This window comes from Panthera onca, chromosome D2 (genome assembly GCF_046562875.1).
Source record: "Panthera onca isolate mPanOnc1 chromosome D2, mPanOnc1 haplotype 2, whole genome shotgun sequence".
Taxonomy (NCBI): Eukaryota; Metazoa; Chordata; class Mammalia; order Carnivora; family Felidae; genus Panthera; species Panthera onca.
Window position 1 is genome coordinate 35,611,052 of NC_138349.1, and position 27,136 is coordinate 35,638,187.

Consider the following 27,136-nt stretch of genomic DNA (forward strand, 5'->3'; position numbering starts at 1 on the left):
CCCTTGATCTGTAATACCTATATGAAAACAAGTTGTAAAAATAACAACTGATGCTAAGGTAATGCTTCAGTAAGTGGTAAGATCAGCACAGCAGTACTTCAGCATTCTGAACATCAAGGCAGTTATGCCTGCTCCAAATAGCAAGCTGAAAGAGACCATGAAATGGGTACTGTATTCCTTCAATAATCTCCATACTTTCTAAACTTTCCTTTAGTCCCCTCTACCCAGCTTCACTGGAACCACACTCCTGCCCAAAGACCTTCAACTCCTCTCTAACTAATGCTGATCCTCTCTCACATCCATATAGTTCCTCCTGCCTCTCCTTTCTGCAAAGCCTTTTATCCCAATGCCATGTCATGTAACTTCTGCTCTTCCATCAGCCAACTGTCCAGGGGGTAGTAGATCAGCTCACTCTCTCGTTTAATCCAGGCCTATTTATTCTCACATCTTCCACCTTGGTAGTAGCAAAGCTTGCCTCCCTGAATAGAGGAATGGGGATAAAAGAATGCTTCCTTGGGTTTTGTTTGTTTGTTTGTGGAGTTCTCCCTTCATCTATCCAAAACAGCAGAATAAACACCACACAAAAGGAAGAACAAAGGGACGAGCAGACCAGGATCTGACAAGAGGGCAGTATGATCTGTTACCCTGGGGTAGCCAGCTATGAGCAAGCAGGGTAAGCATCAGGGTCAGGACTCAATGGAAAAGGCTGGTATAGTGAACTGGTGGGGGAAGGAGAAGGGGCATGAGCCAGGGTCAGTACCATGTTGGAGGGCAGATAGGGCCCTTGGTGAGGGAGAGATGTGATGGAAGCTAAGTGGTCAGAAGAGAAAGAAAGTTAAAAGAAGGGCTAATTGAGGAAACACAGTACTTACACCAATACTTTTTGAGAGAGAGGGAGCGTGCAAGTGGGCAAGCAGGGGGCGGGGGCGGGGGGGAGGGAGAGGAGGAAGGAGAGAGAGAGAGAAGCAGGGCTTGTGTTCACCAGATTCGGGACTCAAACTCACAAACTGTGAAATCATGATCTAAGCAGAAGTGGATGCTTAACCGACTGAGCCACCCAGGAGCCCCACAATATTTCTTATGGCTAAACCTTCTCTTGCAGAATAGCTAGTAGGGGGGGGAAATGCCATTCTTCATTCTTTGAAGGACAGACAGATGGAGCAGAAAGAAGTAATAGATGTCAAGCTGTATGAAAGGTACCAAAGACTGAAAAAATAAATAAAACATAAGGCAATTATATTTGACAATACCTACTGGTTATGAATTTACTGATAAGAAATCTGGCCCATTTTCAATTTGGACTTTAATTCAGAGAGAATTATACAAGACATGATTCATGTTTTGTTTACCAACCTGTGACTACAGGCAAGTGCTCTAAAGGCTGCCTAGAAAAAAGAAAGAGTACATGGAAGTTTGTAAAGGTTATTCAGGCAGGTGCAACCTAACCCCTCTTCTCTTCAGCTGTTTGCATAATGAAGTAAAGATATAAAAAGATATGGAAGAATATCATAGACATTTTGAACTATATCCTAGGTAACTACTTCATCACTCATTTATTAAACAAGTATATGCTGGGGCGCCTGGGTGGCTCAGTCGATTAAGCAGCCAACGTTAGCTCAGGTCATGATCTCACAGTCTGTGAGTTCAAACCCTGCATTGGGCTCTGTGCTGAAAGCTCAGAGCCTGGAGCCTGCTTGCTGACTCTGTGTCTCCCTCTCTCTCTGTCCCTCCCTTGCTTGCTCTCTGTCTCTGTCTCTCTCTCAAAAATAATAAACATTTAAAAAAATTATTTTAACAAATAAAAAAATAAAGAAGTATACGTTGTGTTCCCAACTCCTTGGTCATTTGAAGATTAAAGGGGGGAAGAAAAGGTATAGGCGCCTGGCTGGCTCAGTCAGTTGAGCATGCAACTCTTTTTTTTTTCCCCTCCCAATTCCGGAGGCTTTATTAAATGATTATTTCTTCAGTATGTCAGTTTTTTTGTTTATTTAGGGGCATGACATTGAGCCCAACTCAATCTTTTTTAACACTGTTTTTTACTAATTTAAATCCAAGTTAGTTAACATATAGTGTAATAATGATTTCAGGATTTCAGGATTAGAATTTAATGATTCATCACTTACATATAACACCCAGTAGAGCATGCAACTCTTGATCTCGGCATTGTGAGTTGGAGACCCAAGTTGGGGGTAGAGATTACTTAAAAAAAAAAAAAAAAAAGGCAGGGGGTATAAAAATAACTTCTTCAATCTACTTCCAACCTCAATATTCTCAGAATTTAAATTAAGCATCTTTGAAAAATAGTATAAGGTCAACTAGGAGAATACCTCACCTTAACGAAGAGAATGATCAGTCAAGTCTGTCCAGTTTGTTACACATTTTCACATTTAACAAAAGTCCAGTAAAATTTAAAGCAAACTGTTCGAATTTTTTACTTTTCTGTGTGACTTAGGAAATAAGAAAGTAAATACCTGATATGAACACTGTATTATAAAGTCTCACATATTATTATTAAACAAGAAAGTTATGGTCAAAAGAAACAACTTCCAAGAAATTCTCTAGACCGCTGTTTTTAAATGTATACCTTCTAGATCATAACGTGGGTAATCTGAAACTATGTTAATGGCATATTCTTTAAACAAGAAAGATTAGTTAAGACCACAGACAAAACTGAGAATCAATATGAAAATATGAAACCAAACCAAAGCCAGGTGGAAGGCCAGGTGCATGCTAGAATAAATTGCATTCCCCCACTACCACAGTAGAACATGAATTTCTTAAAATGGGGATTCCGTTTTTGTTCTGTTGTATTTCTAACACCTAGAACATAGAAAGCATTCCACAAATACTCATTAAATGAATGCTGAAAAAGTACAATCAAACTGAGTTATTTTCTCCAGGACATTTTTTTCTAACCTCCATTCTTGATCCATCCATCAAGCTACAGTCTTTTGCATTACTTTATCTTAAAGATAACATCTAGGTTCAATAAAACTATTCTAGACCCAGCAATGGCACTACTAGGTATTTATCCAAGGGAGACAGGTGTGCTGTTTCAAAGGGACACATGCACCCCAATGTTTATAGCAGCACTATCAACAATAGCCAAAGTATGGAATAAGCCCAAATGTCCATCAATGGATGAATGGATAAAGAAGATGTGGTATGTATGTATGTATGTATGTATGTGTGTGTATATATACATATATATATGCATATATATATGCATATATATATGCATATATATATACAAACACACACACACGCGTGCACACACATATACAATGAAGTATTACTCAGCAATCAAAAAGAATGCAATCTTGCCATTTGCAACTACGTGGATGGAACTGGAGGGTATTATGCTAAGTGAAATTAGAGAAAAACAAAAATCGTATGACTTCACTCATATGAGGACATCAAGAGACAAAGGGAAACAAAAATAACACAAAAAACAGGGAGGGGGACAAAACATAAGAGACTCATAAATATGGAGAACAAACTGAGGGTTACTGGAAGGGTTGTGGGAGGGGGGATGGGCTAAATGGGTAAGGGGCACTAAGGAATCTACTCCTGAAATCATTGTTGCACTATATGCTAATTTGGATGTAAATTTTAAAAATAATAATAATTTAAAAAATAAATGTATTTGTACCAAAAAAAAAACAAAAACAAAAATAAAAATTCCAAGATCCACAATTCCAATGGAAAAAAAAAAAATAATAACATCTAGGTTCTTCAGAATGAATATGTTATTTTATAAGTTCATACAAAATTGTGCACTTTAATGGCTAAAACGGTGAATTTTATGTTACGTGTACTTTATCACAATTTAACAACAACAAAACCCTTTGAGGAATAAACCAAAGGAAACTATACAGATTGAAATGTAAAAGCTTCTATATACCTCTTCTCCCTCTCCTGGCTTTTTTGTCCCTAACTTTTTTTTAGTATGAAATATTTGACATATTGTAATTTACAATAGTTCCTTCTGTCAATCCTATAATGAATTGAAATTAGCAGTAATGGAGGAAAAGGACGAGCAAACACAAGAAACCTGTGCTGTCCTAGAGATCATGAGTATCATTTTAGCATCTTCTCTGTCAGTAGGAAGGATCCACTGGAACTTCCCCCACATTAAGAAACTTCCTTTTATTTGGCAGAACAGGACTGTTGAAACACGTTTCTCTGAAGTATCAGCAGTACAGAGAGAATTAACAAAACTGAGCAAAGTTCTGATCAAATGTAGTAATTTGTTTCTTCCATAAGAGGGTATGATCCCTTTTTTCCAGAAACTTCTCTGAACAGTGCATCATTTTCAAATGCAAAAATATGTCACAGACTTCAGATACAAATAATGCAGAGTCTAATAATGCAGGCAAATCATAATTACTGTCTAGACATTTTAGACATGACCTTTATAGTTTAGATCAATGAGGAAAAATTCTCTAAATTATATTTTTTAATTTATATGATCAAGGGAAAAATATGTTCATATTAGCTAGTCAAAGTACAAGGGTCAGTTCAACCAACTGTGGCATAAACTGGCAAAGGTATGATAAACCTTAAAAAAAAAATCCTGTAGTAACTTGTGGAAGGTAACATTAACGCCCACGGGTTCACCACCTTCTGTAATGAACATAAGTCTTAATTTCTCTAAGGTTGCCTTTACTGTTGATGGCCCAACCAAGTGATAAATGTTACTGGGAGAAAGGTTCACAAGGCAAAACAGCAGCATTCAAAGATTTAACAATTATTATTTCAGCTGTTGGCAAGCAACACTGAAAGCTGTAATGTATATTAATGTCTTTTTGCTGAGGTTGGTTTTGTGGGAGCAAGTAGCTCATGAATGAGCTTAGCTGACTTTCCAGCATTCACATCTTAAGGGCAACATTGTTCTCAACTCCTACATTAAGAGTCTAAAGGAAGGGATGCCTGACTGGCTCAGTCAGAAGAACATGCAACTCTTGACCTTGGGGTGTCAGGGTCATGAGTTCAAGCCCCACAATGGTGTAGAGATTACTTAATAAAAACGTTTAAGAAAAGAGTCTAAAGGAGTCGTACATTTTTCAGTAATACTTCTTGCATTTTACAGAGAACTTCAAATACTACAATTGTATTTGCATTTTTAGAGTATCAAAGCTTGTTTGCAAGACTTAACTCTCCCACAAATCAATAGTTGGCCATGTATTTGATAATTTTGCCACATTCTTACAATTCAATGTACAGTAAAACAAGGCCTTTATAAAACTGTAAGTAGGGTCTAAAAAATTTAATCACAAAGTACAAGGTTGTATTATATCGAATTTGCATTATACAAGACCACATTATCATAGAATTGTACTATATTATAAACTTTTCTGATAACATTATGTTTTTAAAATTATAATCCTGGCTGATATTCAAAGCTATGGTGAAAGTTTGTCCTCCTGGGGAAAAACTATAGCTAAACTACAAGGACTCACTGAAAAACACTGGAAATATTCTACTGTATACATAAACTATGGTAAAATCATGACAGCTATTAAAACAAGAAACAAAATCACTCATTCATTTAAAAAAAAAAAAAAAAGTGTATAGGACACTAAGAGCCAGGCACTCTGCTGGGAATAGGAAGATCAGACATATTTCCTTCTCTCCAGAGTGCATGTAAATCCAAGCAGGGAGAATAATTAAACAATTACAAAATACGATATTATGACTGACAGAAGTACATATTAGTGCAAGTAACTCAGATGAAGTAAAACTAGAAAAAGCTTCCCTAAGTACATATAAGCTTAGACCCAAAAACCAAGGTTAGACTTGGGGTGGGGGGTAGGAAAGAAATGTTCCAGAATGAAAGAATGGGAGGTGAGAACACAGATTCAAAATGAAAGGGAAAGAAGAGGAGAGAGAGCAAGAGAGGGAGAGAGAGAGAGATGCAAGAGATACAGAGAACCTGATATAAGGTGATGAAGCTAAAAAGGTGAAGCAGGAACCAGATCACAAAGAATCTATTTTGTACTCATGCTAAGGCAAAAGAAAACAACTAAAAGGTTTTGAGCAGAAAAATGACAGTAAAATTTGCATATTAGCAATAATACAGCTGAAGTGAAGAATAAATTAGAGGGGCGCCTGGGTGGCTCTGTCGGTTAAGCGTCAACTTCGGTTCAGGTCATGATCTCGCGGTTCATGAAATCAAGCCCTACATCCGGCTCTGCGCTGACAGCTTGGAGGCTGCTTGGGATTCACTCTCTCTCCCTCTTTCAAAAATAAATTTAAAAACTTAAAAAAAAAGTTACAAAAAAAAATTAGAGATGCCATGGGAGGCAGGAAGACAAGTGGCTGCTGTTGTAGGTGTCTTGGATTAGAGATGATGGTGGTAGGAGCAGGATTGTGGTAACTGGTATGGAAAGAAAGAAGACTGGCCAGAGAAAGATTGGAAAGATAGATTAACAGGATTGGATTTGGTGACTGGTTGGATGGGGGGAGAAATCGTTTATTATTCCCAGATTCCTGAACCTGGCAATTAGAGGGAATGATGGTACCAGCTAATCATTTCCCTTCTGCTGGAAATATTTACAAGGTCCTAAAAATATTACAGTGCAAAAAAATGTTTTAGATATGATTCTGGCAAATATGACTTTTACCTCTTGAGCTATCTTCCACCTATTCTGCATAAAATATCAAAATAAGTCTGTATTCTACAAGCACACACCAACAGGGGAAAAAGGAAATTTAATTAGTAAAGAAACATGCTTAGTGTACAAAGAAGGCCAGCTTGAAATTAAAGTTTGCTATTCAAAGTGAATCTGCAAATTAAAAAGGCAAGGACTGATGGTATCCCAAAACACAAGACACAGTGTCTCAAAAGTTTCTTCCTTGAATGATCATATGACCAAAATATACACAGGAATAGCTTTTTCATACAACTAGGACAGGCTTTTTTCTCAAAATTTTTAAAAGTAGAATTTAACAGAATTTTGGCAAAGAATCTACATTAAAAAAGAGCACCACTCTTTGAAATCCAGTATCAAGAACAAAAGACAGCAGCTTTCAAAACCCATTCATTCAGAAATTTAGGTGCCCTAAACTTCTGTAAATAGATTAGCATAGGCCAAGCAGATTAGTCTCTTTTTAAATACTTTCCTTTTGTCTCTACAAAACTACATCCAATACTGTGAAAACGTGGTCTGCTCTAAGAGAAATTTCAAGAGCTACTCATTCTCTTAAACATTGTATCACCTGTTAAACAAATCTCATATTAAGTTGATGTATCTATGTATTTATAATGTATACATTTACATGGGCGGTAACAAATTAGAAGATACACCTTCCAGTACTTGCAAAAATTTTAAATGCCATTCTATTCTTTCAAGGCAATTTTATATATCCCAAAATAAGAATTTCCTCACACTGAATGGATTCAATTAATCTATGAAATAAAAATTAGATGCTCCATACTACAGGTACCTCGCAACCCCCTTAAATCAACTCCCAGGGACTTCTCCCACACACGATCTCATCAGTTATCTAGGGAGTCTGGGAGGGGTGGGTTCTTCTCTTCACTTGCAAAACAGACAGAGCTTGAGTATCTATGGTGTCAAGGAAGGTGTCCAATTAACTGTAAAAAAATGAATGAAAACTATTTGTTTTCTGAACTACCCTTGCTTCCTTTAGCCTAAGTGGTAGAAAGACCCAGTTCTCACGAAAGCTTACTTTATCAACTCTAGTGAACGTGGTGATTCCTGACTGCTACCACAGGGACTATCCCCCTACTTACACTTCCAAAACCAAACCTCTAACAAAGTTTTCCCACCATCCTATCATACTGAAGGAAAGGACTTTCCTCCCATAGCCTTACGTCTTATTGGTTGGTCTGCAGGTTTCCTAGTCTTTCCTGTTGATAGGCAACATTATTTTAAAATAATTTAAGATCTGTGATAACTTTCACGCCTTAGTTAAGAAAGACGGTGCTATCAGAATAACTTGCCAAAGATTCCTGACGGCTGAATGTTTGTTGAACAAAAGAATTATACCGTAAGAAAAAAGTCCTCATAAAGAACATATCCCTAAAGCCACAGATAACTTCTAACATAATTAGAAGTTCATTTAGACAACAGTAATTCAACGCTCCCAGACCTCGACAGTTATTACCAAGTTTTCCCATGAAATGGAGGTTAGGGATCTGCCTTAGAACACTAAGAGAGGTAACAGGCTCTAGAACTGAAAGAAGGAAGAGAAACCAGAGAAGAGAAGCATGGTGAGGAAAGAGAAACACTAGCTCTAACGTGGCACGGGGTCTATTCAACAAGAAAAAGACATTTTGAACCGATTTACGAGGAGTAACTCGAGCCCAAACCCTCGCAGACGTTGGGGCGAACTCCGAAGTCTGTGGAAGAAGGCGCCCGAGCCCAGTGACAATGGGAACCGACCCTATCTAGGAGTGGGGGCACCGAGAGGGGACCGTGCCTCGCCTGGGCCACCTTCCCGTCCGCTCGTCAGGAGCGAGACCCACCTGGAGACCGCCATGGCCGGGCGCCGGCGGTTCGGAGCTCCCCGCGAGCTACGCGCCGCGCCGCCGAGGCGCTAGTTTCCAGAGAGCAGAGCGGCGCAGGCCCAGGCCGCGGTCAGAAGGGAGCGGCCGGTGCGGCGCGGGGTGTCCCGCCGCGGGCCCTGGAGCATCTGCCCCGCCGCCTGCCCGAACTCGTCCCCGCCGCGGCCGGGGAGCAAGGGTCTGAGGCGGCGGCGGAGGCGGCAGTCCTCCGACCCGCACGACTTCAAACCGGGGGCCCCCAGCCCCGCTCTTTGCTGACGCAGGCGTCGGCACGCCGGACTGAGCGTCAGCGCGCCGGAAGTGACGTCAGCTCATCGCCAGGGCCTTTGCTACGGAGGGTGAGGCCGAGGAGTGCGAGCAGTTTTTGCTTGGCGGCATGCGCCTGGGAGAAAACGTTTGTGGTCATCTGTTTGTCATTAGCGACGCAGGAAAGATAAATAAGGGTCCCCTTATTTCCTAGAAGGGAAAGAAGGCGATTTAGCCAAGGTTCTGGAAGTTCAAAAACTTGGTTTCTAATTCCTTTACTGCCCTCACCCTCATCCCACCAGATTGCTAGAGAACGCAGGATCCGAAAGACCTTGGGCATGATGCTCTGCTCCAGGTGGCGATGCCAGTGGGAGGGGTGAAAGCAATAAAGATCTGCAGTGGCACTTAGGACACGGCTCCGGTGTTTGCCATATTTGCCAGAAGTTCTGCATAGCTATTGTAGGAAAGGTCTTCCGCCAACCATTTTGCCAAACCAAGTTTGACTTCTTACCTGTTTATGTTGTAGGTACCATAATTTTCTCAACCAGAGGTAAAAATTCCCAGCCCTCTTTTTTTTTTTTTTTTTTTTTTTTTTTTGCTAATGTGGCTATTCAGTCCCTTAGTTCGTTTTGATTTCAAACATTCTTCTGTCACTTAGTGCAGGTCCTTACCACCTTAAACTTGATTTTTATGATAGTGGCCAAAGTATTTCTCCAGCTTCTGTAGTCGAGCCCATCTTAGAGGCCACAAGCAGATGAATATTCAAAAACACTGCTTTTATCGTGTCACTCTGTATATAAAACTTGTCCATTGGCGTCTCATTACCTGAAGACTCTATGTCTCAACCCCTGAGTCTGGTTTTCATCTATAAAATGAAGCTAGTGAGAATTACTCTAGAAGGTTATGGAAATAAAATGAGGTCATGTATCTAGGGGAGCTTACAAGAAATTTGTAAACCACAAATTAGTATATTAAGGGGAAAGAAACTAACAAGTGCCTGCTATGTAGTAGGCATTTGGCATGCATTATCTCATAATTCCTAGGCCAACCCTGTAAAGTAAATTTTAATCTTGAATTTAGAGGTGAAGAAACTAACAGAAAGTTTAAATAATTTGCCCAAGATCCAAGTTAGTAATATTTACTGTCGTTCATTTATTCAACAAATATTTACTTGGCACCTGCTCTGTGTCAAGACACTTCACTAGGCACTGTTTGTACTGTTAGACAACATCTGATTAAACTGATGTTTAAGTATCTTCACATTTCATGGTCTTTTCACACCCGCCTTCTCAATGTATTTCCCACCACTGAAACTGACAAGCAGGTACCTACTTCACTGATTATGCACTACATTTATTTATTCAGCCAAAATTTAGTATTTACCACTTGCTGACCTCTACTAGAGATTGAAGCTTCAAAAGAAACCAAAACAAACAGGGTGCCTCACTCTGGTTGAACTTACACCCTAACGGAAATAAAAAGAGTAAACAGATAAACAATAAAACATCATGTTTACAGGGCTCCTGGGTGGCTCAGTCGGTTAAGCATCCGACTTCAGCTCAGGTCATGATCTCACAGTTCGTGAGTTTGAGTCCTGCATTGGGTTCTGTGCTGACAGCTCAGAGCCTGGAGCCTGCTTCAAATTCTATGTCTCTCTCTTGCTCTGCTCCTCCCCAGCTCATGCCCTGTCTCTCTCTCCTTCAAAAATAAATAAAAACATTAAAAAAAAACCACATCATGTTTATATTCCATGTAAAACCAAATGCTGGGATAAATTAGACTCTAGGATGATTAGACTCTAGACTGGGTAATAAAGGAAAAACCAGGAGGCACCTAACCTGAGGCATGAATGGCGGAAGGGAGCCAGCTGTGTAAAGATCCGGGAAGACTTTCAGGTAGAGGATACACTAGTGTAAAAGCAAAAGAGAAGTTTACTGTGTTGGGAAACAAACTGGGAGAGATAGAAAGGGGGCATCGTAAGGAATTTGGATTTCACTCTAGATGCAGTAGAAAGTCATAGGAGAGTTTTAACATGTGAATAAAATGATCTGATCTATATTTTAAAAATATGACTCTGTAATAATCCAAGAGGTGAGTAGATATATAGTTCTAAATGACATTTAGAAGAGAGGAAATGACTAATATCATGGGTTTGTAAGGGATGGTGTAATAATCAAATATATTGATGTCAGACTGACTTGACTTTAAATCCTTCCTCACCACACTTAACAGCTGTGTGTCCAGGGGAGTCATGTAAACTTTCTTAGCTTCAATTCTTTCATCTGTGAAATGGGGATAATAATAGGACCTCTTAGGGTGGTAGTGAGGATTAAATGAGATAATGAATAAAATGCATTTAGCCAAGTGACTGCCACAGTAAGCACGCAAAAATATTATTAATGACATCGATTATTCTTTTTGTTAACTATGTGACCTTGAGCAAGAGACTTAACTTCTATGTCTCCATGTCATCGTCTGTGAAATGGGGATGATCATTATACTGGTTCACAACACATATCTGAAATCCCTGTCACGTGGTTTTCTGAATTTAAAGGTTTTTTTAAGATTTAGATTTAGATTTTAGGTTCTGATTGGATTTAGTAATCCAATGCATATACCTTATATTATGTCATACCCCAACAACTCCTAGGGCAGCACCCTATAATCAAATACATTTATAGCTCTGCAGCAAAATGTATGAATAGCCATATTAACAGGAATAAATCAAAGACTGTAAATAGCTCTATGCCAGGTCAGGCCAGGTTTTGCTGCCAAATGAATTTTTTTAAGTATGGTTTTTAGATCCTTTTCAGTTTCAGAATTGTAAATAATGGATTATGAACCTGTACTCTGTAAAGTTATGGTAAGGATTAAATGAGTGATACATGATACACTTAAAAAATATTAAGTGCTAAATAAATATTAGCTCTTATTTTTTACCAGCAGAAAGGTGGCTTCAAAAATCAATGGAAAAAGAACAAACTATTGAACAAAGAATGATGGAAAATTGGCTCTCCATGTGCAGGGAAAAATCAAATCCCTACTTCATACCATATCCCAAAAGAAATCTCAGATGGATTAAAGTTTTAAAAGTGAAAAACTTCTACTAAAAGTAGAAAAAGTTCTATACTAGGGGTGCCTGGCTGGCTCAGTCGGTAGAGCACATGACTCTTGATCTCAGGGTTGTGAGTTTAAGCCCCAGGTTGGCTGTAGAACTTACTTTACAAAAAAAAAAAAAAAAAAATAGGGGCATATGGGTGGCTCAGTCAGTTAAGTGCCGGACTTCGGCTCAGGTCATGATCTCATGGTTCGTGGACTTGAGCCCCGTGTCAGGCTCTGTGCTGACAGCTCAGAGCCTGGAGCCTGCTTCGGTTTCTCTCTCTCTCTCTCTCTCTCTCTCTCTCTCTCTCCCTCTCTCTGCCCCTCCCCCACATGTGCTCGCTCTCTCTCTCTCTCTCTCTCTCAAAAATAAATAATCATTAAAAAAAATTTTTCTTGGGGCGCCTGGGTGGCTCAGTCAGTTGGGCGGCCGACTTCGGCTCAGGTCATGATCTCGCGGTCCGTGGGTTCGAGCCCCGCGTCGGGCTCTGTGCTGACAGCTCGGAGCCTGGAGCCTGTTTCAGATTCTGTGTCTCCCTCTCTCTGACCCTCCCCCGTTCATGCTCTGTCTCTCCCTGTCTCAAAAATAAATAAAACGTTAAAAAAAATTTTTTTTAAATGTTTTTCTTAATAAAATAGGGTTGCCTGGGTGGCTCAATCGGTTAAGCGTCCAACTCTGTTTTGGCTCAGGTCATGATCTCATGGTTCGTGAGTTGGAGCCCCACATCAGGCTCTGTGCTGATAGTGCAGAGCCTGCTTGGGATTCTCTCCCTCCCTCTGTGCCCCTCCCCTGCACGTATGCTCGCTCTCTCTCTCTCTCTCAAAATAAATGGATAAACTTTAAAAATTTTCAATTTCAAGATCCTCAACCTCCGTGTCCATGTTTTCCTCCACCTGTTTATCTCGACCATAGGCATGCATATGGACCTATGGTTGGAGTATTACTCTGGTTCTCCTTTTATACCTCCTTTCACAATTGCCTTTCTCTCAGTTGACTAACGAAAGGCATAGTTATCATCTATTTCAAATCTCATTTGAGATTTTATATAATATTTACTACATGTACATTTTTATATATTTTTATTTATTCTTATTATTTTTAGTTTTTTCCATACCCAATGTGCGGGTTGAACTTAACACCCTGAGATCAAGAGTCACATGCTCTACAGACTGAGCCAGCCAGGCACCCCCTAAATTTTTGTTTTTAAAATTTAAGCATGAGGCAACACTATGTAGTCCTAATAACTTTGATGTGAAAGTCTAGTTAATTTAACTGGATAATCTACACTTTTCTGTTCATATCAAACTCCCTTTGATCACATGAGAAGGAAGGATAAAATTAGTGGATGTATCATTCCACTATCTTCCCAGCATCCCCTGCAGTTATAGTGGCCACATGACATAGTTCTGGCCAATGAGATATAAGTCTGCTAAGAATTAGTGGGAAGACTTTCTTCTTTCTTGAGACAAACATTACCTCTTACTCCTTTGTTTTCCTGGATTTATGATGCCTGGAGGTGAAGCAGCCATCGTTCCAGCTCTCTCAGAAAAGGTTGTCTCAGAAGCTGACTCTATTCTTATCCTCTGGGTAGTCTAAGGATAATTCCATTCCCTTTGCCAACGGTTAGTTTAGTTATGGGTGTGTGACCTAATTCTGCACACTTTGTTGTGAAGTTTGCTGTCAGCTTCTAAGAAAGTCCTTTCCTGTTTTTAAAAAAGAGACTCATGGAAACCAATTTTCCCCCCACCCCACCCTGTCCCCTTTCCTTGTGTGTTTTGCTTTTGTAATATACAAGTTTTATGGTTTAGTGAGTTCAAGTTTACCTATTTTTTCCTCAATGGTAAATATGATAAGAGATGCATTAAGGAATCCTTTCCTATCCCAAGATCAAATATTCTTCAATATAATTTCCTGATAGTTTTAGAGTTCTGTTTTTCTTTTCTTTTTATTTAAAAACATTTTTAATGTTTATTTATTTATTTTGAGAGAGAGAGAGAGCACAAGCAGGGGAAGGGCAGAGAGAGCGGGAGAGACAGAATCCCAAGCAGGCTCCACACCATAAGCACAGAGCCTGATGTGGGGTTCAAACTCATGAACCATGAGATCATGACATGAGTGGGAACCAAGAGCCAGAGGCTTAATCAACTGAGCCACCCAGGTGCCCTTGAAATTGCATTTTTTAAAAAATCTACTTAAGCCTATACATTTCTTGAAAAGTTTTTAGGTATCCTTAGTGGTACATATACTCTAGTTCAAAGACCACTGCTCTAAGGAAGCATTCTTGTACACAAGAAGATCTCTACAAGGGTGTTTACTGCATCATTGTTTGTCATCTAGAAAACCTGGAAATGATTTAAATATCCATCAGTAGAGTGATGGATAAATTAAATGTAATATAGCCATATAGTGACATGCCAACAGCAGCAATTAAATAAATTAACTAGATCTACATATGCCAATATGGATGAAGCTTGGGATGCCTGGGTGGCTCAGTCAGTTAAGCGTCTGACCCTCGATCTCAGCTCAAGTGAAGATTTCACAGTTTGTGAGACTGAGCCCCATGTTGGGTTCTGCTGTGACAGCGCAGAGCCTGATTGGGATTCTCTCCCTCTCTCTCTGCCGCTCCCCTGCTCTCTCTCTCAAAAATAGATAAATAAACATAAAAAAAAAAGATGAAGCTCAAAACCATAAGTAAAAAAAAGCAAGATATGGAACAATATGCACGATATCATAAAATTTCTATAAATTCTAAAAACTATACTTACAAAGCAATAGTATTTATATTTTTAATTATGAATTCTTTTAAACACACAGAAAAATATAGAGAATAAAATCCACCCATGTACTTATCCTCCGGGTTTAACATGTGTTAATATTTTACCATATTTGTTTCAGATAAATTTTCAAGAAATTAAAGATGTGGGGCGCCTGGGTGGCTCAGTCAGTTAAGCGTCTGACTTCAGCTCAGGTCATGACCTCACACTGTGAGTTCGAGCCCCGCGTCGGGCTCTGTGAGGACAGCTCAGAGCCTGGAGCCTGCTTCAGATTCTGTATCTCCCCCTCTCTCTGCCCCTCCCCTGTTCATGCTCTGTCTCTCTCTGTCTCAAAAATAAATAAAAACATTTTAAATATTTAAAAAAAAAAGATGTAATCAAGGTCTTTTACTCCTCTCTAATCCCATTCTCCTCCCTACCTTCTCAAAAATAACTGTTAGGAAGTTTGTGTGTATACTTCTTGTCCTTGTTTTTATCGTTTTGTTATATATATATATGTGTATCCATAAACAATAAGAAGTGTCATTTATAAGCTCATTTTTAATTAACCAATTAATTAACATTATGTTTCTAAGATCTAGTCCATTATACAAAAAGCCATAATTTATTCATTTCTCTACTGACTGATACTTAGGTTTTTCCAATTTTGCATTATTATAAATAAAGCTGCAATGAATATATTTGACGTGAACTTTACATGTATGTGCATAAACATAAAAAGTTATTACAAGTGGATTGAAAGAATACACCCCAACTTATGATAAAAATTCTGGGCATAGGGTGGGAGGAAAATGGGATTCGATAGGAATAATGAAAATATAAGAGTTATGTAACATTTTTTTCTTTAAAAAACACTGAACACATATACAACAAGACATTAATATATGTTAATTCTTAATTGTAGGAATATAATTTTTGAATCCTTTTTTTTCTATTTTTACAATTGTTATAAAATATTTCAAAAATACAGAAATGTTGAAAAAATTATGCAGTGAACACCCATATACCTACCACCTAGATTCTACAGTTAACATTTTACTATATTTGCTTTATAACATAACTATCTACTCCTCATGTCTTTCTATTCATATCATCCAGATTTTTTTTATACATTTAAAAACAAGTTGCCAGCATCAATACATTTTATCCCTAAACACAAAACATGGGTATCATTAACTTAGGTGGAATAATTGTTTACAGGTTTGGCTTCTTTTTTAGGTAAAACTGACATGTAATAAAATATATAAATCTTAGGTGTTACCTACACCTCTACCAAAATATAATATGTTGCCCTAGAAATATATAACCCCTAGAAAGTTCCTTTATATCCCTTCATGGCTAACACAAGCCATCATTCATCCCCCAGAGGCAGCTCTGTTCTGATTTTTTCCCCACCACTGATTAGTTTTGTTTGCTCTTGAACTTCATATAGATGCAATCATACATTTTGTGTCTGTCTTTTGTTGTCTGGCTTCATTTGATCAACACTACGGTTTTAAGATTAATCTCAAAATTGTTGCATGCTGTAGCAGTTCATTCCTTTTTACAAACAGATAATAAACAGATTTCTTATTACAATTCGTTTATCCACTCACTTGTTGATGGATAATTAGTTTGTTTCCACTTTGAGTCTATTACAATGAATAAAGTACCATGAACATTCTTTTACCTGTCTTTTTGTGGTCATACGTTTTTGTTTACTTTGGGTAGATATCTAGAAGTAGAATGGTTGGATCATAAAGTATTTAACTTTATAAGAAAATGTCAAGCAGTTTTGTAACGTGATTGTACCACTTTATACTCCAACCAGCAATGTGAGAGAGTTCAAGCAATCAACTTTTTGCCTTGAACACTGTATTAGGTACAAAAGAACTAAAAAAATCATCCTTGTCTAAAAACTTTACAATACAATTTGCAAGATTAGGCAAATACAGATAAAACAAACGAAATTTGAATATTCAACTGTGAAAAGGTGATTTTACATACAGAAAGAATTATGTGGTCTTTTTTTTTTTTTTTCTCCCAGAAATATTATGTGGTCTTAAGATGCCTGAAGCACCTGGCTGGCTCAGTTGATAGAGCATGCAACTCTTGATCTCCACTCGCAGTCATGAGTTTGAAGTTCCACGTTGGGTGTACAGATTACTTTAAAAAGAAAAGAAAATGGGGTACCTGGGTGACTCAGTTGTCTGGGCATCCGAATTGGGCTTGGGTCATGATCTCATAGTTTGTGAGTTTGAGCCCCGCGTTGGGCTTTGTGCTGACAGTTCGGAGCCTGGAGCCTGGAGCCTGCTTCGGATTCTGTGTCTTCCTGTGTCTCTGTTCCTCCCCCACTTGCACTCTGTCTCTCTGTCTCTCTCTCAAAAACAAAGATTTTTTAAAAAATTAAAAAGTAAAGAAAAAAAACCAAAATGCAGGAGGCCTATTACCTCAGAAATTTATTGAGTCAGGTGCTGCAGCTAACCTCTAGAAGGGAAGGAGGTACCGCATAGACTGTTCCTTATGGTAATATATTTCCTTCGTACAGTTCACAGGGCAGGACTAAGCAGGTAATCACTGAAATTATCAAGAAATTCATCCCATCCTAAACTACTAGGTAGCCTAGTATGAATCCGAACAGCCCTGTTGGATCATTGATGCGAGCAAGATCATTTTTAAAATCAATATTAAGACACATATTTCATGTTTTCTTACATATGTCACATCACGATATTTTAAATAGTGTCTTCCCTTGGACTACATCAAAATTTAAAACTTTTGTGCATCAAGAGACACTATCCACAGAGTGAAAGGCAACCTATAGAATGGGAGAAAATATTGTAAGTCATATAACCATAGGAGGTTAATATCTAGGAGCGCCCACCTGGCTCAGTTGGTGGAGTATGTAACTCTTGATCTTGAGGTTGTGGGTTTGAGCACCATGTTGGTTGTAGAGATTGCTTAAAAATAAAATCTTTAAAAATATGTTGAAAAAGAGGTTATCATCTAGATATATAAAGAACTCCTACAACTCAAAGACAACAACAAAAACAACCTGATTAAAAAATGGGCAAAGGACTTCAAGAGGTCCAGGTTCTGCTGAGGTCATGATCTCACGGTTCATGGGTTCAAGCTCCTCATCCGGCTCAGTGCTGGCAGCAGGGAGTCTGCTTGGGATTCTCTCTCTCTGCCCTTCCTCTGCTCTCTCTCTCTCAAAAATAAATAAACTTTAAAAAACCCCACAATGAGATGTCAATTCACACCTATTAGGATGGCTATTATAATAACAAAACCAAGCAAGCAAGCAAACAATAAAATAACAAGCATTGACAAGGATTTGGAGAAATTGGAACACTTGTGCTCTGTTACAGGGATTGTAAAATGGTGCACCCATTATGGGAACAGTATGGGGTTTCCTCAAAAAGTTAAAAATAAAATTACCATATGATCCATTAATTCCACTCCGGGTAGATTCCCAAAAGAATTGAAGGCAGGAATTCAAACAGATATTTGTGCAGCCATGTTCAGAGAAGCGTCATTCACAAGAGCCAAAAGGTGGAAGAAACTCAAGAGCCCGTCAATAGACGAATGGCCAAACGAGATGCGGTGTATACAAACAGCGGAGTATTACTCCGCCCTAAATAAGAAGGACATTCTGACAAATGCTATAGCAAGGAATAACCTTGAAGACATTATTCGAAGTGAAGTAAGCCAGTCATAAAAGGACAGATACTATCTAATTCCACTTACAGGAGGTACCTAGAATAGTCAAATTCCTAGAAATAGAAAGTTGAACGCCCGTTGCCAGGAGGTGAAGGCAGGCAGGCATGAGGAGTTGCTGTGTAATGGGTACATTTGGAAGACAAGAAAATGTTCCGGAGATGGATGGCGCCGAAGGTTGCACAACAGTGTGAATGTACTTATGCTGCTGAACTGTGCACTGAAAGATGTTTAAAATGGTAAATTGTGTGATATGTATATTTTACCACAGTTAATAAAAAGTAACTTGTAGTAAGACATTACCCCTCTCTGACGTGGCAGAGCACATCTGTGTGTCCTTTTTCCTCGGGGAACAATGTTTCTGACGATGCCTCTGGAATCTCTCTCTTAAGGATTATGACTTTTCAAATTAATCAAGTTTTTCATTGTAATTAGTACAGAATGTCACAAGATGTCACTCTTTAGCTGAGAAACGATTCCAATTCCGTTCAGTAGCCGATCAGAAGTCATGCCAGAGCAACAGACAAGTCTGTAACTCTCCTTAGCGGTGCTTTACTCTACAGACATGGTTTTCTGGGAAAGAGAGAAGTTTCCATCTTTGAAGTACATTAATATGCTACTCTTGTTTATGAAACTTACATTAATATTTGTTAACTGCATAGGTACTAATTGCTTTTCATTAAACATCGAATTGATGTAACAAAGACATAACTGACTTGGAAAGTGATAATGTAATACAAAACTGAAATGTAAAGGTTATTGATTGCTGAAAGCTTGTGGCTTTATCGCTAAATGATGTGTGACCTTGGGTAAGTCATTTAATCTGTCTGATCTCACCAGAGATAAAAATTTCCATTCTTAGATCAGTATAGACTACTATATATTTAATATATACTAACATATATTTAAATTCATTCTTCTAATTCTGAAATATTTTGGTTTTTATAAGTGATCAAATTATAACTGTTCAAATACAATATCAAAAAGGAGTTCAGTCATAGAAAATACTGTCTGCAGTAAAACACTAGGAAATATAATGAGACTTCTTGACATCTTGGGTAATTATTTTAGGAAAATACTCACATGTATAGAACAATTATAAAGTGTTACAAACTCTTGAAATGAAAAAACACATTTGTTACTGAGAACATTTTTTTAAAGATGGAATATTTTAAGCTTTGCTTAAATATAAAAATTTCAAGATTCAAGAATACATTAACTCTTAAAGATGACAGCATTTGAATTGGTAATATTACCTTGTAACTATAATCCAAATAAGTTATTTTTTTAAACTTCTAATTTTTGCAAGCAGTTTTATAATCGATTTATAATACTTAAAAATAATCAAAAGCCCAAATGCCCATCCCTGGGTGAACTGCAGGACACTATGGTATATTAATAAACTAGGATACATTTTTATTAGTACATTTTATTATTTTTATTCAGATTACATTATTAGGATAAGAAGCACTACGGAAGTACTGGGTGAAAATATAGAACTCAGAATGATATGACGAGAGTGCAATGCCTGGTTTAGAACACGGACAGTTGTTTTGTTTCTAACATGAAATTTTTTATTAACTCTTAAAATTTAGATCTGTTTAACTTTATGCTCGGATGGTTAAATATGTAAAAGGAAAGAAAAGAATGACTTGTTAAAATTTGCATGATTATTTTAAACATGGGAAGCTAAACACAAGATGTATATTTCATGCCAGTGTCACTTCTATCATACATTTGGGGTGTGTATGTATGTGTGTGGTGGTGGGAAATCTCCCAGTGTGAGAGAAGTCTGGGAGGGGCACAGTGGGGGAGGCCCCTCCTGTCCCATTCATAACACGTTCATTCACTGGGAGCCGGCTAAGACCGACTAATCTCTCACGCAGTCATTCCCTCTACCCTAATAAAGATCCACCACCTCTCCTAGAACTCGGTAAGTCCGAAGTGCAGTCAAAATGCATGTTTCCCAGAAATAATCTGAAATGTTTTTGTAGATAGTTTACTGGAGGGTGAAGAAGGGAGAGGGTGGAAGCGGCAATTTTCAGGCATCGCTTTCTTTTCGTCTTCGCGCAGGGTTTCAAAAAGATTTAAAACGATTTTTCAGACAGTAAGCGATTTTCTCAGAGGGCCTCTCTCAGGCTGATGTGGGAAGGGGAATTCGTAGATGCGTTTGCAGCAGCGGTCTCTGCTTCTGTGCCCAGGTCCGAGGGACGCTGCTCTCCTGGCCCTGCCACCACTGAAGCGCCCAGGCGTCCCGGAAGATCCGACCTGAGCGCAGACCCCGCGGACCATGAGTCCTCGGAGGCAGCGAGCGTCGGTCCCGCTGCTGCTGCTGCTGCCGCTGCTGCTGCTGGGCGGCTGCCTCCTCGTGGCCGCCCGGAGAGACAAGGGGGCGGCAGGCAGCGCGGCCCAGCCGGCCCCGGGTCCCGCGGGCGGCTCCTCTGGCCGCTTCGTCAGCCCCGAGCGGCACGCGTGCAGCTGGCAGCTCCTGCTGCCCGCCCCGGGGCCCGCGGCGGGCAGCGAGCTGGCGCTGCGCTGCCAGGACCCGGACGGGGCGCGCCACCAGTGCGCCTACCGCGGGGATCCGGAGCGCTGCGCCGCCTACGCCGCTCGCGGCGCGCACTACTGGAAGCAGGTGCTGGGCGGGCTGCGCAAGAAGCGGCGGCCGTGCCAGGACCCCGCTCCGCTCAAGGCTCGCGTGTGCGCGGGCAAGAAAGGCCACGGCGCTGAGCTGCGCCTGGTGCCCCACGCGTCCTCACCCGCGCGCCCCACTGCGGCGGGCTTCCCCCCGGATCCCAAGCCCCGCGCCAGGAGCCGGGGGCGCCTCCGGGAGCCCGCGCCCGGCCCCTCCGGAGGGGCCCGACTTCCCGCCGGCGCGTCTCCCAGAGGGAAGCCCTCTGAGACCAACGGCGGCAAGAGGAAGGCGGCCTCGGACCCAGACCAGGAGCGACCCCTGGGGACCGGGCCCGATCCCGACGGGCTGGACGAGAACGCGAAGCTCACGGAGACCTACTGTGCTGAGAAGTGGCACTCCCTCTGCAACTTCTTTGTCAATTTCTGGAATGGCTGAGGCTGCCCGCCTGGGGAGGAACCTGGGTGGGGGGAGGTACGCAGCCGGGGAGGAGAAGTTAAGGGCATCTTAGGCCAGGAGATAAGGGATGGAGAGTGGGGAGGAGTCCAGGTTCTAGAATGGGGCGAGGGGGTGGGAGGGCGTGGGCCTTGGGATGAGAATGTAAGGGGTATGGAGAATCTCTGAGACAGCAGAGACGTTAAACATTTTTGAAGAGTCTCAACCCTGATTAAGAGCAGAAAAAATAGTGGAAACAGAAGTAGGCATACCTTAAATGTGCAAAAACTGTAGACTGGGGAGAGAGACAGGAGTACAGAGGGAGGCTGGAAAAAACTAAGGGGGGAAAAGTGAGGAGAGTGATGTAAATCTCATGTGGGAAGCAGGATACAACATGTACTGTTTAACACATTTGTATTAAAATGTAATCAGGATCTATTGATACCCTGAGCCAGGTTGAATTGTTTAGTGACTTCTCACCCAATCAGCTGACGAGATTCCCAACTTTTTTTTTTCTCCCCCTTTTGGAATTATTATGAACTTGGGTACTGCTTCGTGTCATAGATGACCTCTATTGGGATAGAAGCCATTCAGAGGTCGAAATTGCCTCCAATGAAAAGATTTTCAGGATGGTTGCCCTTGAATTCTTTTAGAAGTGTTACTTTTAAACAGAGGGATGCCTTATGTTCTGAAATTTTCCCATTAATCTTCTAAATTCAGAGGTGGATTGTAGTGCTCCAGTAGGTTTTAAAAAAGAATTCTCTTTACATTTGACCATATATTTTTTAAAAACCTGAAATTAAGTATATATCTCAGAGTCATTTGGACCATCATGGAAGTTGTATCTGTTTCACGTAATTAATTGTTAACATATTTCATTTTAAGATGCGATGATAACTTTGCACATGTTAGGTGCTCAATAAAGACTGTATGGATAACTTGAAAGAGCTGGCAGGGCAATGGAAATTCTGACTGCATTTGATATAGTTCTGAGTGTAGCTTGAAGTAAGTTCCCAAACATCTCTTGAATGGTAAGGAAAAGACAAGAAGTCTGCATAAAGCAGGAGTGTCAAACTGGCAAACCTTGGGTTGTATCATTGTTCTTTTGGCCTGCATATGGTTCTCTCAGTTTTCCTCTCTTCTTCCTCCCTCTCAATTTGGAGGTGTTGCCAGCATTTAAAAATTAAATAATTTCATATAAAAATTAAGATTTCTGAATTCTCTTGAAAAATCAGATCTATACATGTTTTGATCTACCTTCCAACAAGGCTGACACTGAATATTGGTTGCCCATTGTAGTTCAGGCATGTTGTGTAGAGTTTTCTGCTGTGCCTAGAAATCTTATCTATAAACTTTATTCATTCATATTACAGGCCTGAGCCCATGAGACTTTTAAGCCACTGCTAGATATAAGGTTACCTTTTTCTGACCTTCTGTTCTTCTCACACCCACTCCTTTAAAACAGTGGTAAATGCAACAATCTTACAGATACCGAACATCTCCTGAACTCTTCTTTGACCAGCCTCTAAGAAATGTTAACTATGTCTCACCTTTTTGTACCTTCTTGTAGTCACACAATTGGCAAAACATTCAGACTGCACATGGTTTCAGGCCAGGTTTATGAGGCCATATTCTGAGTAACATTGACCATTAGATAAAATTCATCTTGGCCGTGGAAAGGAAGTTCAGAGTAGTTAGAGACCACTCCCTTAAGACTGGGGCCAGGGGGCGCCTGGGTGGCTCAGTCGGTTAAGCGTCCAACTTCAGCTCAGGTCACGATCTCACGGTCCGTGAGTTCGAGCCCCGCGTCGGGCTCTGGGCTGACGGCTCAGAGCCTGGAGCCTGCTTCCGATTCTGTGTCTCCCTCTCTCTCTGCCCTTCCTCTGTTCATGCTCTGTCTCAAAAATAAATAAACATTAAAAAAAATTAAAAAAATAAAAATCAATTTAACTAAACAATATATACTTGTTGATACTGTGCCAGATGTCCTGGACTTTGTTTGGTGCTGAGGAAGCGGGGTGGGTACACCCTGACAGAGGACTAGACGTCGACAAGCTGGAATTTAGGATTATACACGAAACCCTTCGAGAACAACAATAAAAGAAATTAGGCTTCTACATGTAAGAGATTAGGAAGATGAGCTTTAAGTGTAGGTCTGGTTATCTGGGAAGCCCACTTAGAAGGTGTTAGCTTGAGGTAAACTTGGGTGTACTGTAACTCAAAAAACAGGTGTGGGAAATGAATGAAAATCTAAATGAAATGATGAAGAGAAATGATGTAAATTTAAAATTCCTGGGCCATGTCCCAGTTCTGCCTCTAGGTCTAATTCTGGGCAAGTCATAAAAATTTTTGTGCCTCAGTATGGCATAAGGAAAAAATATATACTATGCCGCTGAAGGCTCCAGAAAACAAGAGTTCTAAGATAACATCGGTGGGGGTGTAAATTGGTGTAACCTCAATGGAAGAGAAGTTGGCAGTTTATTTTCTCAAAATTTCAAATACCCATACCCTTTAACCTGGATAGTTTTTTGTTTTTTTTTGTTTTTGTTTTTTTTTTTTTTTAAAGAGAGAGAGGGAGGGACACACAGCATCCAAAGCAGGCTCTGTGCTGACAGCATAGAGCCCCATATAAGGCTCAAACTCACTAACCATGAGATCATGACCTGAGTCAGAGTCGGACACTTAACCAACTAAGCCACCCAGGAGTGGCTAAAGACAAATTAATACAAGGTGCGAGAAGTGAGATGATTCATTTTCAAAAATTCCAAATAAAAGCTGTGCTGTCTAGTTAACAATAGGTTTACAATCTATTGGAAATATGTACAACTCCCCATCCCCACCCCCTTCCACACACACACACACACACACACACACACACACACACACACAATGGAGTCCCAAACCCTTAGACATTTCACTTCTTGGTTCTTCTTCCCCTCACCATTTCACAGGCTTATTTTTTCATGGGCTTGGCAATGAGTGTGCACCAAAAAACTGAAGTATCTGAGTCACCTCAAGGAATGTACATTTGTTCCAATCAAAATACTTTTTACTTTACATGGGCATTGGCGGCTTCCAGGTAAGACTAACCTCAGTAGTCCTCAGCCAATGAGGAATTGGGGGAGGGACTTGCACACTAGGAGATAAATTGTCTGCCATGACTGCCCTGAGTGTGCCTGTCCATCAGTCACCCACTTTTTTTTTTAATGTTTATTTATTTTTGAGAGACAGAGAGACAAAGCATGAGCGCGGAGGGACAGAGAGAGAGGGAGACACAGAATCTGAAGCAGGCTACAGACAGTGAGCTGTCAGCACAGAGCTTGACAAGGGACTTAAACTCATGAACCACAAGATCATGACCTGAGCTGAAGTCAGATGCTTAACCGACAGAGCCACCCAGGTGGCCCCAGACACCTACTCTTGCAGCAAGAACATTGATTAAAGCCTTGCTTCTCCGTGCTCCGCGTCTCCTCATCCCTCCTTTGATTGGGTCAGTGGGCTTATTTCTCACACAAAGACACATAGAAACACATACAAAGTTATTAATAGCAACATTGTTTATATTGGCCAAAAAACAGAAATAACTTCAATCAATGGGAAAGTAAGTTGCAACTCATTTATCTTTTTTAAAATTTTTATTTATTTGAGAGAGAGAGAGAGAGAGAGACAGAGAGAGAGAGAGAGAGAGAGAGAGAGAGAGATAGCAGGGGAGGGACAGAGAGAGGGAGACAGAGGATCCGTCTCACGAACCACAAGATCATGACCTGAGCCAAAGTCTGACCTTAACAGACTGAGCCACCCAGGTGCCCCAAGCAACCCATTTATATGGGATTGAGCCATACTGTGTGAACCAAACTAAGGCCATCTTGGACAAATCCACTTTGATGACTGTGCTGTGACCAGAAACCTTCTTGAGCATCCCTGCCCCTCCCACATTCTTTCCTTTTGTTTAACCACACTCTTAAGTACATCCCAGGAGCATAACATCCTTGATCTGCCCTGGAGCTATAACTGTGACACACAACTACCCTTAAACATTTCCCCTTGGGTGGTCCCCCAACAAGTACTCTCAGCTTCTAGGGCTATAGGAGTAGGTTTTTTGTTTCTGTTTTTGTTTTTGTTTTTTTTAACGTTTATTCATTTTTGAGAGACAGAATGGGAGCAGGGGAGGGGCAGAGAGAGAGGGAGACACAGGATCCGAAGCAGGATCCAGGCTCTGAACTGTCATCACAGAGCCCAATGCAAGGCTTGAACCCAGGAACGGTGAGCTCATGACCTGAGCCGAAGTGGGATGCTCAATGACTGAGCCACCCAGTCACCTTAGATGAGGGTAGGTTTTAAGAGAGGCGAGGTCCAGGAGATCTACTGGTTTTGCGGAGCCCAAGACATGCTTCTGTCTGTAAGTCCCCTTAATGAGCCATTTCTTGTCAAGCTAGCTTTTTTCTTCCCTTTTATGGCTCCTTCAGCCTTTGGAAGTCATTTTGCATATTCTTCCCTTTCACAGAATACATGTGGACCTGTTACTTGACCATTCTGACCTACAGAAAAATGTCAATTTTATGTGGTTCAACTTAATACAATACTACGTGGCCATTTAAAAAATGAAAGATCTAACTGGGTGGCTCAGTGGGTTAAGCTTCTGACTCTTGATTTCAGCTCAGGTCATGATCTCATGGTTCATGGGATCAAGCCTGCATCAGGTTCTGCATCAGGGTCCTCACAGGTGTGGAGCCTGCTTAGTATTCTCCCTCTCTCCCTCCTCTGCCCCTCCCTCGCTCTCTCTCTGTCTCAAAATAAAATTTATAGAAATATCTCGGGGCATTCACTTTCGAATGTCCCCTGTCTGTAAAGACAGCTTTCCTACTATTCTTCATTTCTAATCTTACCCTGGGGTAAGGTGGCGAGGGGAGGGGAGAGGATGTCAGAATACCACTTAATGATTATTAGTGAAAAAACTTCTTGGAAGAATGCAAGGAGACCATGTGACAAATACTTACTCCCAAGCTTGAAGTTCAGCCCTCATGGTCATTTTCTTCTTAGCTAGGCAGGATAGTTTTATTCTGAACATTTGGGTCCTCCATTTGGAACATATGGCTACATATTACATTAAAACAATAAGTTGTTGGTCCTTACAACCTAAACACCTATGACTCCAAATGCTAAAGAAAACAAAATCTATCTAAAAGAAATCAAAGTTGGGGCTCCTGGCTAAGGTGGAAAAGCATGTGACTCTTGATCCTGGGATTGTGAGTTTGAGCCACACGTTGGGTGTAGAGATTACTTAAAAAAAAAAACTTAAAAAATTAAAAAAAAAAGAAATCAAAGTTAAATCCAAATTTTTCAAATAAAAGTATTTTATTTTATTAACTCTATGAGTTATATACTGTGGCAGATGTATATGTGAGTATATAACTAATATAATTACTTATATTATCCTGCCTCCTGGTATTCACACCCCTGTGTAATCCCTTCTCCTTGAGTGTAGGCAGGACCAGGTAGCTTGCTTCTAATCTCAAAGGAATGCAACGAAGGAGATGAAATCTCACTTCATTAAAAAAAATTTTTTTTTAATGTCTTTTGGGGGGGGCGCGCAGAGAGAAAGGCAGACACAGAATCTGAAGCAGCACAGAGCTCCACATGGGGCTTGAACGCACGAACTTCGAGATCATGAGCTGAGCCGAAGTCGGCCACTTAACCGACTGAGCCCCCCAGGCACC

The 27,136-nt window shown here is 40.3% G+C and overlaps 2 protein-coding genes across 2 annotated transcripts in view; one reads left to right on the forward strand and one right to left on the reverse strand.

The window, feature by feature from the left end:
* The window catches only part of BTAF1 (B-TFIID TATA-box binding protein associated factor 1), a 119,003-nt gene extending 110,179 nt beyond the window's left edge, over positions 1-8,824 (reverse strand). The window contains exon 1 of the mRNA XM_060642039.3: positions 8,495-8,824. Within this exon, the coding sequence (XP_060498022.1) occupies positions 8,495-8,508 (14 nt within the window). The 5' untranslated portion in view covers positions 8,509-8,824. The remainder of the gene's footprint in view (positions 1-8,494) is intronic.
* An 11,333-nt stretch (positions 8,825-20,157) lies between these two features.
* Positions 20,158-23,277, forward strand: FGFBP3 (fibroblast growth factor binding protein 3). The gene is made up of 2 exons (XM_060642041.3): positions 20,158-20,285; positions 20,554-23,277. The coding sequence occupies exon 2, from the start codon at positions 20,643-20,645 to the stop codon at positions 21,420-21,422; it is 780 nt and encodes a 259-aa protein (XP_060498024.3). The 5' UTR covers positions 20,158-20,285; positions 20,554-20,642; the 3' UTR covers positions 21,423-23,277.
* Positions 23,278-27,136: the final 3,859 nt, after the last annotated feature.

Coding starts and splice junctions, on each gene's coding strand:
- FGFBP3 (XM_060642041.3), top strand. CDS start 20,643: ATGAGTCCTCGGAGGCAGCGAGCGTCGGTCCCGCTGCTGCTGCTGCTG.